This window comes from Panthera leo, chromosome D4 (genome assembly GCF_018350215.1).
Source record: "Panthera leo isolate Ple1 chromosome D4, P.leo_Ple1_pat1.1, whole genome shotgun sequence".
NCBI classification, from domain to species: Eukaryota; Metazoa; Chordata; class Mammalia; order Carnivora; family Felidae; genus Panthera; species Panthera leo.
This window is the reverse complement of record NC_056691.1, coordinates 30459046-30473712: the sequence shown is the minus strand read 5'-3', so window position 1 is coordinate 30473712 and position 14667 is coordinate 30459046. Positions and strand designations below refer to the sequence as shown.

At 42.6% G+C, this 14667-nt stretch overlaps 1 protein-coding gene across 4 annotated transcripts in view; it reads right to left on the bottom strand.

Moving 5' to 3' along the window:
• The window catches only part of HABP4 (hyaluronan binding protein 4), a 40184-nt gene extending 26122 nt beyond the window's left edge, over window positions 1–14062 (bottom strand). The window contains exons 1-3 of one of the 4 annotated variants that reach the window (XM_042913961.1): window positions 13553–14061; window positions 7787–7949; window positions 33–173 (exon numbers count right to left, since the gene is read on the bottom strand). In XM_042913961.1, coding sequence (XP_042769895.1) covers window positions 33–173; window positions 7787–7949; window positions 13553–13946 — 698 coding nt within the window. In that variant the 5' untranslated portion in view covers window positions 13947–14061. Of the gene's footprint in view, window positions 1–32; window positions 174–7786; window positions 7950–13552 lie in introns of all 4 variants that reach the window. The other 3 variants (XM_042913959.1, XM_042913960.1, XM_042913962.1) reach the window with 3 other exon arrangements.
• Window positions 14063–14667: the final 605 nt, after the last annotated feature.

Genomic DNA, 14667 nt, shown 5'->3' with positions numbered 1-14667 from the left:
GAGGAACTTACATTTTCTCACTCCCACCGTACCTCTCAAAATCTCGTTTCCCTCTCTGGTCAAAACCCTCAAAAGCTCTGTTCCCGGGGCCGCCTCTGCCTCGGCTTCGCATGGCCCCCCTTGGGCCTCCACGGCCTCTCAGTGGTCTGTCTCGATCAAACCTGTCAATGGGTCTAGGAAGAGATGGGTATAATAATAAAAAGCAGTGAACTGGATTGAAGGGCTAAGGCTTTTTTGAGAAAAAAATTCTAGGAGGACATCATGGCTATAATATATTGGAAAGAATGGTAGCTTGAAAAATAAAGTAATAATTAACTTTTACTGAACAATACTACTGAGGCATTGTTCTGAGCACTTCATCATATATAATTCTCATAAACAGATGTATAATATACAACTATTATCCACAGACAATGAAACTGAGGCACAAAGGAGGTAGGTAACTTGCCCAAGGTCATACAGCTGCTAGGTGAGGAAGCCAGACCAGAGAAGCAGGTCCTGCGCAGGTCTTGCTAATCTGTGGAGGGGTACCCCTTTCTCTGGAGGTTTATTCCAGCTCTAATATTCAATATTTAAATTAAATTTGGAATGTTTTGTATAAGAGAAATAGGAAACTTCAAATTATGCCCCTCCCAAACCTCCCTCTCCCAAACACACAACCAGTCAGTGACATTTGGGGCTAAAAGTATTAACCTGCAACAACCTCAATTCTCTTCCTCTTGCCCCACACACACCTCCAAGGACAGCTGAAGCTTTTTGTTGTGAAAGCCAATAGCAACTTTTGTCTTTATGTCATTTGACCCCTATTCATCATTTGACACCACTGACCACTAATTTTCCTCAGACTTCTCTTTCCTTGCCTTGTCCTTAAACACTTATTTTTGTAATAGGTCATACTCAAACATGGTACAAAATTCACAAGATACTCACTCCCCTTGCTTCTTAGGCCTCCAATTCCATTTTTCAGAGGAAGGCACCTCCAGAGTCACATCAAGGGACACATTCTGTATCTTCCCTCTTTCACTTAACTAGTCTTGATGCTCTCCACACAGCTGCCTCCCTCGTTCTTCTGGATACTCGTTTGTCCTCACAGGTGCCCGCATTCCTGACTTCCCATCCCAGGCACACACTGTTCTCATCTCTATGCTATTGCTACATGACCCTCATTCACGTGACCCTGCATCTCTCACTGGGGTCTCTGATTCCAGGCCACAAAGCCAGTTACTTCCTGGACATGCCCTCTGTCCACACCCTGGCCCTGCAGATACATGACCAACACTGACCCCTTGGCTCCCGCTATGGTCCCTAACTCACAGCATCAAACTACCTAAGCCAAGAACCAGATGTCTTCTATACTCCCTTCTTCCTCTGCCACATCCACTGGGACCAAGGCCTAACCACCCACACACTCCTCCTCATACTCATTCTCAGCCATGTCTCTGGTCACCATCACTTTTTATGAGGACTTGCCTTTCTTCCATTAGACTCAAAGCTACTGCAGCAAGGACCACATCTTTTCACCATTACAACCTTAGTTTAATAAGACAGATTATATATTTTTAATTTGTCAAGACTTTAAAAATATTTAAAATTGTAACAAATTACTTACTGAACTCTAGTGGCATTAGTGACTCAAACACCAAAACTAGAGGTATGTTCTAGTCTATGGTCATGGCTGAAATTGTTACATTAAAAAGCTACTGTCTGGGGCGCCTGGGTGGCTCAGTCGGTTGAGCACCTGACTTCGACTCAGGTCATGATCTCACACTCATGGGTTTGAGCCCCGTGTCAGGCTCTGTGCTGACAGCTCAGAGCCTAGAGTCTTGCTTTGGATTCTGTGTCTCACTCTCTTTTTGCCCCTCCCCCACTCTCACTCTGTCTCTCTCTCTTCTCAAAATAAATAAACATAATAATAAAAAAATTATTTAAAAAAAGCTACTGTCTGATGGTGGGTAAAAATATATAAAACTCTGTTATCCTTACTCAAAAAGATAAAAAAACACAGAAGCACCAATCATTAACTTTATGCCAGTCTCTTATAAGAAACATCATCCTAAATAAAATCTCCAGGTTGGGTGTTCTACCTCCCACCTCTCCCATTCCCGACTAAAACAGAGATTATTATAAAATCTATTCCCATTATAATAAATATCTAAAGCAGAGTTCTAAAACAATAACAAAAATGTAACAATAAGTTCTTAACAAGGAAGTTGGACAGGGTCATAAGAGAAAAAAAGTCTACCTAAATATTGAGAGGAAATGAAACACCAAAACATACATGGAAAATAATGTCAACAGTCAAAATTGGGTCTAAATTTACATGAAATCTAGATCAGATACCAACAAAACAACAAAGGCATTTAAAATATAATAGTGATTGAAACCGACCCTAAAAATAGCCCTGTGTGTTCTGGGGTTTATTTTAATCCCTTAAGCCTCTTTTTTTTTTTTTTTTAGTGGTTTTTTAAAAAAAAATTTATTTTAGAGAGAGAGCATAAGCAGGGGAGAGGGGTGGGGAGGGGAAAGAGAGAGAGTGAGTGAGTGAGAGAGAGAGAGAGAGAGAGAGAGAGAGAGAATCTTAAGCAGGCTCTACGCTTAGCACAGAGCCCAATGCAGGGCTCAAACCCATGACCCAGGGATCATGATCTGAGCCATAACCAAAAGTCCAACACTCAACCAACTGAGTCACCCAGGAGCCCCTAAAACATTTTTTTTTCTTTACTCCACAGGTTACCCACATCCTTATCCCCATATTCTCAGGACACGTGGGTGGCTCAGTCAGTGAAGCGTCTGACTCTTGATTTCAGCTCAGGTCATGATCTCATAGTTCATGAGTTCGAGCTCCGTGTTGGGCTCTGTGCTGACAGCCTGGAGCCTGCTTGGGATTCTCTCTCTCTGCCCACCCCGCCCTGCTCATTTGTGCACTCTCTCTCTCTCACAAATACACTTTAAATATATATATTCTCAATTGCTTCTTGCTTATAAAATATACCCTCTTTGTGCTCGTGTTGGCAGCACGTATACTAAAAATTAGAACAATAAAACATATTCTCTTTTTATTCAGGCAAGGGAGCATTGAGAAATCCTGTATCCACTTAGGAATCTTTATTTGTTATGTACTCACGAGGAAAAGGATGGAAAATAACATTTCAGCCAAGCATCATGCTTTATATCCCTGTAATCCACTCTCCAACAACAATCCTAATTAAGTAGGCATGAGTACCTGTTTTACAGATAAAGGGAATGATGTTCTTGGAGGGGAGAATGGGGAATTAGTGTTTAATGGGTACAGAGTTTCAGGTGGGGAAGATAAAAATGTTCTGAAGATGGATGATGGGGATGGTTGCACAACAGTGTGAATGTACTTCATGCCACCGTACTATCATACATTTATAAGTGGTTAAAATGATACATTAAAAAAATTTTTTAATGTTTATTCATTTTTGAGAGAGAGACAGGGTGAGAGTGGGGCAGGAGCAGAGAGAAAGAGAGAATCCAAAGCAGGCTCCAGGCTCTAAGCTGTCAGCACAGAGCCCAATGTGGGGCTTGAATCCATGAACCATGAGATCGTGACCTGAGCTGAAGTCAGACACTTAACTGATTGAGCCACCCAGGTGCCCCTAAAATGGTACATGATGTTACGTATATTTTACCCCAATTTTTCTCAACTATTTCCATATGAGGAGGAAAAAAAAGTTAAACATCTGAGTAAGTGATTCTTTCAGAACTGGAACTGACTTTGAATGACCAGCACTAAACTTCAAGAAGAGCCAAAGAAAGAGTCAAAATATATCCAGACAGAGGTAGGCTAATTTCCTAATAGCCTATGTTCAAAGAATTCACTTAGGTTCATCATTTGGAGCCTAAAGAAAAATTCCTTATACATTAAAAACAGTGATCTGGAAGTGTCCTGGTTGATCTCTGCACCTGAGCCACATGGACAGTTACTCCCAGCACCACTTATGACACCGCTTCGATGTGACAATATGTGTTCTGCTTTAGTGGAATAAAAATCACATGAGCTGGCTGTGACCACAATAGCCATCACTGAAACTCCGGGTTTTTGTTTCCTCATCCATAAATTGAGAGGACTGAATTAGACAGTCTGTTAAGATTATCAAGATTCAATAATTCTGCCCAATAAATATGTATAGGTATCACAGAAATGCAAGGTGACACCATTTTTCACTATCAAATAAGCCAAGATCAAAGTTTATTATATTCAACTCTGCAGAAAGAGCTAGGAGAAGGGCTCTAGATTATTAGTGACAGAGTAAATGGACAGGTTACTAAGATAGTGATTGGTCACTACATATCAAAAGATCCCCCTGACTCTAATTTGTTTTCACACTACATGCACCCATCCAAACTTGCATTGAAGCACAAACTGGGTCCCAGGTTTTAATATATGACACCCAGCTGAGAACCACTGCTTTATGGCCCTAACTGGGGTTCCCATTTCTAGAACTTCCATCTAGAGAAGGTCCAACACTAAGGAAATTATTACACTGTACTGCATCCACAACAGCTCATAATAGAGCCATTAAAAATGTTTACCAGGGCGCCTGGCTGGCTCAGTCAGTTAAGCGTCCAACTTCGGCTCAGGTCACGATCTTACAGTTCATGAGTTTGAGCCCTGCATTGGGCTCCATGATGACAGCTCAGAGCTTGGAGCCTGCTTCAGATTCTGTGTAGCCCTCTCTCTCTGGCCCTTCCCCACTTGTGCTCTGTCTCTCTCTCTCTCTCAGTCTCAAAAATAAGTAAAAACATTAAAAAAAAATGTTTACCAAAAATTCACAGGGCAGCTGGGTGGCTCAGTCAATTAAGCGTCTGACTCTTGATTTTGGCTCAGGGCATCATCTCACGGTTGAGTGATCAAGCTCCATGTCAGGTTCTGCACTGAGCGTAGAGCCTGCTTAGGATTCTCTCCCTCCTGATCCCTCTGCCCCTCCCCCACTTGCAAATGCTCTCTTTCAAAAAAATTTAAAAGAAAATGTTTACCAAACATTGTTAGTGACATGGAAATGACTTTGACCATGTCAAATGGAAAAAGAAAGAATATAAAGCACTCAGTATATATGTATTATCATCTTAATATTTAAGTATATCTATGTATTAAAAAAAAGGAAAAAATTAGTCCAAATGTTAGGAGTAATTACCTTAAATGGCAAGATAAGTGGCTTTAATTTTCTTTATAATTGTATGCATTTTCTAAACTATCCAAATTGTCTTATGGATCTTTATTAATAGAAGAGTACTTTTTAAGAAACTAAGGAAAATATCTTTTCTGATAGCACATGATTTATCAAAAATAATTTCACATTTCCTTGAAAGTAAAACTTCCCTCCATATACCTAACATGATACACTGCGAAGGACACAAGACCTCACTTGTGTGGTATTCCTGCCAAAGTGCATGACATCGTTCCAGACAAACTTGGTTCTGAGCTGTTATACAAAATAACTGGTCCTTCCTCTTCTGACATGTCAAAGTCAAAGATAAAGGAAGAGTAAAGAGCTGTTCCAAATGAAAGACGACTAAATGCAGTGCACACTCCTGGACTGGATCCTGAACCAGGCATTTTTTTTGTTTTGCTAAAAGGACATTATAGGACAACTGGTGAAATTTGAGTACTCTGTAGATTACATGATATAGAGAATTAGATAATAGTAATGTATCAAGGTTAATATGTTTGATAATTGTACAACGTTTTCAGGAAATACATTTAAAGTATTTAGGGATAAAGAGGTATTTCTGCACTTTACTCTTTTTAAATTTTTTTTAGTGTTTATTTTTGAGAGAGAGAGAGAGACAGAGCATGAGTGGGGGAGGGGCAGAGAGAGAAAGGGAGACAGAATCCGAAGCAGGCTCCATGCTCCGAGTGTCAGCACAGAGCCGGATGCGGGGCTCAAACCCAGGAGTTGTGAGATCATGACCTGAGCTGAGGTCAGATGCTCAACTGACTGAGCCACCCAGGCGCCCCATCTGCACTTTACTCTTAAATGTCAAAGAAAAAAGGTGTGTGTGTGTGTGTGTGTGTGTGTGTGTGTGTGTGTGTGTGTAAGAGAAGGAGAGAGGCAGGGGGTAGAGAGGGAGGGGGTATGATAAAGCAAATGTTAACAGTTGGGGAATCTGGATGAGGGTATATGGGAATTCTGTGTATAATTCTTGCAACTTTCTATAAATCTGAAGTTTTCTTTTTTTTTTTTTTTTTACATTTATTTATTTTTGAGAGACAGAGTGAGACAGAGTGTGGGCAGGGGAAGGGCAGAGAGAGAACGAGACAGAATCTGAAGCAGCTTCCAGGCTCTGAGCAAGCAGTCAGCACCGAGCCTGATGTGGGGCTTGAACCCATGAATCATGAGATCATGCCCTGGGCCGAAGTCGGACTGAGCCACCCAGGCACCCCAATAAATCTGAAGTTATTTTTAAAGAAAAAAGAAAAATCCCTCCATAATCCCATATCCCACTCTACCCCTATCTTCATGTATGACTTCACTTAATAGGCATCATTTTGTGTTAACATATACTCATCCTTTTAAAAGACTCATAGTTTTGCTACTAAAAAAAGCTGGAAACATGAGTTTGTGCTTTTGAGCTATAATTTCCTTATTTCCACAGAATAAATCCCTGAAGTGAGAAAAAAAAAAATACACATATGCTTCCCCAAATAAGCAGCTCTGATCCAGAAGTCTTTCTGTAAGCAAGCAGACTATGGCCATTACACAGCAAAATTGAAGTACTCTCCAAAAATAGCAGAATTAAGCCTTTCTCTAACCCTCACGCTCCAATATGGTGGCAGATACACTAGCCTGATGTTCTCAATATGTAATTTCTAGGGAATACATCTGTGGGAGTCACCAGCTGCTCAGCCTTCTCAGACTGAGCTACTCTCTGCTGGACTTCTGGGGGTCTTTTGGGGGAAGGGGTGGTGTTCTAATGAGGTGGTGTTTTAATGAACATAGTTTTTACATGTCCTTTGGTTAAAACTTGTAGCCAGGATCCTAAATGGAATCAATAGTCAAGAACTTGGAATACTTTGGGAATAACAGCTCCCTTGACATTAAACTGTTGACGGCTAATAGTGTCAACGTACACTATTCTAGTCTCCTTTAGCCTTTTTTTTAACCTATTTTCCTTGAAATGTGATTCACAAGTTGTTTCAGTTTAATCTAAACTCAGTGCTATGAAGGTTGAATAATTTAACACAAACTTTAGGCAGTAAGCATCTGTCTTGTTAGGGCCAAGCATAAGACACAAAGAACCGCTACGTGTGTACAGGCAGGCGCGGGTGGGTGGTCAGGAGCGGTGTCAGGCTGCACCAGCCCAAGACTACCTTCCAGATCAGAGCACTTTCTAGAAGAAGGTATGGCAGCCAGAAATTGGTTTTATACACTGTATCAGTTTTTCTTAAAATGTCATCATGATAGCCAAGTGACCTAACCATGGGGCTAGGAACTTGTTTAAATTTGTTAGTAGTCTAAATTAGTAATGTTAAATCAAAACCATAATTATGCTTAGCTTCAACTGCAAAAGAAAATTTAACCAGTTTAACAGACTCCTGTGTAGTTTTTTTCTTTACAAGAGTGCTTTGTGTAGTTACCAATAAATAACTCATTTTTCACCTTACATCATTTCCTGAACCAAGACTTAAGGTCACCCAAGAAATAAATGGAACATCCTTCCTGTGTCACCTAAAGTGACTGCCAAGGTTGCAAAGGTTAACAGTTCTAGTAAAACCCTCCTGGTTCCCCCCACCCTCCTGACCAAGGTCTGCAGTACGTACTTTTCATCCGTGAACTTCTCAGATGTAAAGTCTGCCTGTCTCTCGCTCTCATAGGGTCGATATTCCCTGTAGGATCTCCGCTCTGCTCTGTCAAGTGTCACCTCCGTCCCCCGGCTGTCATTCCATCCCTGCTGCTCCCCTCTTCTAGGAGCTCGCTTCTGGCCTGCCAAATCAGAAGGGACAGCTGGGACACCAGGTCCATGAGAGCACACCTACAGGGAGTTTTAAATTCCACTTTTCTAGAAGTCAACATCATAGGAAAATCCAGGAAGTTTGGAAATGTTCAGAGAAGAAAAAAGTTATGGATATCATCGTAGCCCATAGTCAACTACCATCGACCCTTGAACAACAGGGGTTTGAAGTGCATGGGCCCACTTACAGAATTTTTCAGATGCAGTACAGAAGTGTAAATGTATTTTCTCTTCCTTATAATTTTAATAACATTTTCTCTTCTCTAGCTTATCTGCTCTACGAATATATACTACATATACAAAATAAATGTTAATTGACTATTACTGGCAAGGCTTCCAGTCAATAGTAGGCTACTAGTAGTTAAGTTTTTGGGAACTTCAAAGTTATATGTGGATTTTCAACTGCACGGCTTGAAACCTGGTTTCAACCTAACCCCCTGGTTGCTCAAGGGTCAACTGTACTTCCTCATAAAACTTTTTTTTTTAAATTTTTTTAGCGTTTATTTATTTTTGAGAGACAGAGACAGAAGAGGGGCAGAGAGAGAGGGAGACACAGAATCTGAAACAGACTCCAGGCTCTGAGCTGTCAGCACAGAGCCCAACATGGGGCTCAAACTCACGAACCACGAGATCATGACCTGAGCCGAAGTCGGACGCTTAACCGACTGAGCCACCCAGGCGCCCCCCTCATAAAACTTTTAAGATACTTAGGTTTTCTTTCCCTTCTGTCCTAGAAAATATAAGATAAACTACACCAACTAACCTATAATTACAGGTAACTCACAATGACTGTGACAGCTATGGATACACACATTTGCTAAATTAACTACAGTTGTCAACAGCAGCTTTATTAAAACATGGTAGCTACACTCCATACAGAATATTAAAGGATAAATGCCCTATATGTCAGATTGTACTTTCAGATAAACTATGGTTTATCATTGGCTACTAAGGTTTTCATTTCTAAATACAGTTCTGTACTGCTGTTATCTTTTTTTTGTTTGAAAACAGATTTTCCTGCTCTCTTGATCTTTGATGGAATTTATACATTTATGATCATACTTTTCAATATGAGGCCAAACTGCTATCTACCAACTGATCCAAGGGACAACACTGGAAGGGGGCATCTCTCGTTCACAGGCCAGCACTCAGCCAGGGCCACTCCAGGCCTCTCTCTCACTTTACTCCTCTCTAGTTTTGATGCTTTAAAAATTTTAAGCAGAGTCTATGTCTGAAAGCAGCTAACACTTGGTAAGTACGTTGTAAGGAACTTTGTCACTTCTTAAATCATCTTCTAAAAATGCATTTTATTTTTCTTAAAAAAAATACTTAAAAGCTCTCCATCTCAAACATGATGTACCATTTTTATTACAGTAGCTTCGATTTTCCTTGGTATAATTTATACCCTTCACATTGGTTGTATGGCTATCAAAATTTTTTTTTAATGTTTATTTTTGAGAGACAGAGAGAGCGTGCATGAGCAGGGAAGGGGTGGGGGTGCGGTGGGAAACAGAGGATCTGAAGCGGGCTTTGCACTGACTGTAGAGAGCCTAAGTGCGATGTAGGGCTCGAACTCACAGCCCATGAGATCACGATCTGAGCCAAAGTTGGATGCTTAACCAACTGAGCCATCAAAATATTAAATGTATTTGAAGTAATGAGTAATTTTTAAAGTCCTGGATTCCTCTCTTAGACAGATATATAGAACTCTTAAGGAATATATGTTTACACATATTTTTCTGTCTTCCTACTGAATAGCTTCTATCTGAACTTTGTACTGGGCACATGTACATAGTAACATAGTTCCAGTATCTTACTGATTCCATTTTAAAGCAGAAGTCAAGTCTGTGACACCACAAACATAAAATTGTGCAATTTATTACTTGTTAACATAAAGTATTTTTTCAATGTGAAAAGTTCCACAATAAATCTAAGTTCAGTCTTAAGTTAATGTCCCTTAAATCGGATTTGCATCCTGTACTGATGTTACAATCTGAGCTTGTGACGTGTTTGGGAAATGGGAAAGATGTTATCTTTCTCATAATAGATCATTCTTTCTCTTGCAGAAACAAAACAGAGGGTCACACTTGTCCCAGGAATATGCAATGCCAAATGAGGGCAGGTATATTCCTAATAGAGATCAAATTTGGAATGTGAGGTGGAAAATGTTATTTTGGAAGTTTATTATCTAACAAGTTGAAAATTGTAATAGAGTATGACATAACAGCAATCAGCTGATACGTCAATAGTGACAATACTTTTCCTTCAATGCAAAAACATTATTTTAATACAGCTTCAAATTTCCTATTTATAACCTATCTTTAAATAAAACCTGGGCACCTGGGTGGCTCAGTCAGTTAAGTGTCTGACTTCGGCTTAGGTCATGATCTCATGGTTTGTGGGTTCATGTTCCGCATCAGGTTCTGTGCTGACAGCTCAGAGCCTGGAGCCTGCTTTGGATTCTGTGTCTCCCTCTCCCACTGCCCCTCCCCTGCTCACGCTCTCTCTCTCTCTCAAAAATAAATAAACGTTAAAAATTTTTTAAAAAAACCTTTAGTATCTCCACTCAGCTACAAAATTACTTAGGAGCTTATCCTACCTCTTTGCTTCCTCAAGGTTGTTGTTGTTGTTGTTGTTGTTTTTATATTGTATTAAATTTGGAATTCACCATTCAAAACTTAAAATGACATTTACTGCATACTTTATATTAAAACTTCTTCCAAAGTTTTGGTGTACAAACTTAAAAAATAAAATTTTAAAAATTAAATAGGGGCACCTGGGTGGCTCAGCTGGTTAAGTGTCCTACTCTTGATCTGGTCTCAGGTCATGCTATCATGGTTCATGAGATCGAGCCATACTTGGGGCTCTGCACTGACAGCAGGGAACCTGCTTAGGATTTTCTCTCCCTCTCTCTCTGCTCTTCTCCTGCTCATGTGCACACACATGTGTGCACTCTCTCTCTCAAAACAAACATTAAAAATACCATTAAATGTAACTGGATATTTATTAGAATAATTATGAATACACTGCAAACACTTGTCTCCCCAAAACCCAAAGATAAAAGGGGTTCAGTTTTCCCCCCACAATTTAGTGCTAAGCGATCAAGATTGCAACTGAACCTAGTTTGTTTTTCTGTGCTGGGTCAGCAGCTCCAAGGGGATAATGCAAACACTGAATTTCTCTAGCCCTTTCCAATAAAACGCTGGCACATGCTGTCTGATCACTGATCTAAACCCAAGCCCATATGAAGGGGCAGAATACAATAAAATTTACAGTAAGATTTTCTACAAAACAAAGTTGAGCTTTCACTCAAAGACAATAGTTCTGAAAGGCTAGGAAAAGGAAAGCTGAAAACAGTCTCTGTAGATTTCAGTAATGAGTTTATAAAACAAGGCTCACCCAAGGGTTAAATATTGAAGGGCATTAAAAACCTCTGTTTCCATGGGAAAATCTTGTGATTTCCACATTCACATCCAAAAATATTTCCATTATATGTCAAACATGTTTTGACTTTGATTCTTCTCTACACTGAGCATTCATTTATAATATTCTAACTAAATTAAAAATTTTGAATGTTAGAAAGGTACAGTCCATATTAATTAGGGCTACAAAACCTTGAGAGAGTAGCTCTCTATAAATTTAGTACTAACTACATAAATGGAAATTAATGAGCTGTTTGCTCCTGAAATAACATTTACTTGAAAAAGAACCAGGATGACAAAATTTCCATCCTATCTACAAAATTAACTAAGAATCTTTAATATAGATCTCAAAACCCAGGTCATCTGGATTATGAACAATTGACAGAAAAAAGTTATAAACCCACTAGATTACAATGCTAAGTGAAACAAGCAGGCTGCAACTCAGTTTACATATCATTTAAATTTAGAAAAAAAGAAATAGCTCTGTTTGTACATAAATAGAAGGTGTTAACCAGTAATAAAAATAGGAGATTTTTGCTTTACTTCATACATTTCAGAATTGCTCAAAATTTACAAAAATTTTATAAATTTGTTATAAAAATTCATGATTTTTAATATTAAAAAGGTTAAAAAGCAGTATATTAACAGCACTAACTGCAGTTTCACACTACTTTAAAGGATAAAATACATTATTTTCATCTGTTAAAAAGCAAAGGGAGAGGAAAAGCTTAGCCTTAGTCAATTCTTTCATTACTATATCTAAATAGATTTATGAGAAAAATCAGAATACAAAACGTACAATATATCTCACATCTCATTCACTGTTTAAATAGGCTCATAAATGTGCTGGCCTACTAGCATGGGGTCTTAAAATATCCAAAAGCATTGAAAATAATTTTCAATATCTTTATTATAGTGACTTGATTTTCTATTTCTCAGGGGATATTGCTGGACTGAAGTTTTCACAGACAAAAGTAAAGCAAACATTACCTAGCTGCACGAGTCAAAGACCCAACACTTAAATCAGAGTTGTAATCTCAGGGCTGGGATGCACAACTGTCATCAAGCAAGGAACAAGCCAGCAAAGCCCAGTTGAATACAATGCCAAACACTGGCTTAAGTGGTCGAATGACACATCTTAATCTTAACACTCTTTTTAAGCAAACCTTAGGACCACTGCTTTATTTTAGGAGAACAGAGGAAATACAGGTGGAGTCTTACAGACTATGAACTGATGCAGTTCAGGTGATGAACGACTCTTAGGTACCCTCCCTCGCTGGATGCGGACAGTGGTACCTGGCTAAATAGGGTGTGGGGAACTTTGAATATTCTTGTTTAAAAGGGTTAAAGGTTAAAAACGCTTTTCTTAAAGCAACCTGACTTAATGACAAGTTACACGTCCCAACGACACAACATGCTGTATTGAAAAATGATGCCGGCTGACTGCTGGAAGCTACAGTAAGGGGATGGGGTGTACGAGGATGGGGTGAAAGCACGGAGCCTGGCAGGAGCCGGGGACCCCGCGTCCGCCCCCGCCGCATTCGGCTCGCGGCCCTGACGTCACAGCCCGCCCCCGCGGTCACCCAGGCCTTCGCTCCATCACAGAGGCCCGAGCCCCTCATCCCCACGATTCCTCACACACCCTGGGCTCTCGCCACCACCCCCAGAGGCCGGGTGCGCCCTCTTTGCTCACCCTCCCTCCTTCCCCACCACGCTTCTCTTCTGACCTCCCGATCCGAATCTTGCAGAGGTTGGGCTGGAGGATGGAGACCTTCCCTGCTAGCTCTAGATTTGAGCGCCCGGGGTAGCGACCCTAGTTATCCCGACAAACACTACCCCAACATTATCCCTCAACTTTGCCCAACTTGTAATCGCTCAGTTCTGGGATTCTGAGACCCCTATTCCAAGCCAGCACGCCGCCCCCCGCCCAAGGGGCTGGAAAAGGCCAGAAGGGGCGTGACACCCCCTCCCGTTCTCTTTTCCTACCTTCCTCCGCCACAAGGACCCTCAACTTAACCCCTCTTCCCGGGAGCCCCTTCCCTTTCTGGATCAAGATCCTGTGACCCCGATCTCACAGTGAGGGTCGAGGGACGGCAGAGGAGGGGTGACCTCCGTGACCCCATTCTCCTTCCCCTCCCGCCCACTGCGCCTACCCGGGGGTGCCCAGGTGCCCGGCGGGGCGCGCGTACCGGGTGGCAGCGGGCCGCCCCCGGGGCTGTCCGGCTGCTGCGCGCCAGGGGCCGGGAGGCTCTTGCGCTCCTTCTGGGACTCCCTCCGGCCGCCGCCCGCGCCAGGTCTGTGGCCCGAGGCCCCGGCCGGACTCCTGCCGCCGCGGTTGCCGGCCCCGGCCGCCGCCGCTGCCTCGTCGCGCCTCTTGCGCTGCAGCTGCTGCTGGCGCCGGTGCTCGGCCTCGCGCAGGATGTCGAACGGGTCCGACTCGTCGTCCAGCAGCTGGTGGAAGCGGTTGGCCACGACGCAGCCGAAACTCTCCTGCATCGCGGCGCCTGCGGCGGCCGCGGCCACGGGGCTCCCCAGAGCGCCCTTCATGCCGCCGCGGCCACTGCGGGCCCGCCGCTGGCAGCCCACGCGAGCGAGTCTCAGCAAAACCGGCGGCGAGGACCCATCCCGCCCGCTGCTACCGCCCTCCCAGCCCTGCCTGGTCCCGGCCCTCCCCGCGCCCGCCCCCGCGCCGCCGCCGCCGCTGCCCGCCCAGCCACCGCCCGACAGCCAATCAGCACACGCAGACACGCCCCCTTTCCTAGTCGGCGCGTCTGGAAGCCCAATCAGCGGCCGGAGGCTGTCACGTCACGCGACCTCTATGCCCCTCCCCCGACTCAGCAGAGAGGGGCGGGGCACAGGGGCGGAGCTACTGGGAGGAGCAACGAGTCTTGTAGTCTTGGCGGCCCCGCTGTGCGGGTGGGTCACGGCCATTATTTGTATTCTCTCTGGCGCTGGATACACATTGGTAATGGGCCACTCATCTTTGAAGTTCATGTATTCTTCTAGCCATTCAACTACATATTGAACACTTACTATGTGCCAGGCATTATGTTGTAAGAGATACTAGCTCCGTGTTTTTGCGGATCTTAGAGACAGAAGAGTGCGGTAAAGGAAGGGACAGACTTTCTACGCGCCAGTAGCAGAGACCTGACCTAATTAGGAGGCCTGGAAAGGCTTTCCCTGGGAAGTGACGGTTAAACTGACATACTACCAAGGATGACAGGGGCAGGAGCAACCACACGTGAAGATGTCTTGATGTGGGATGGAG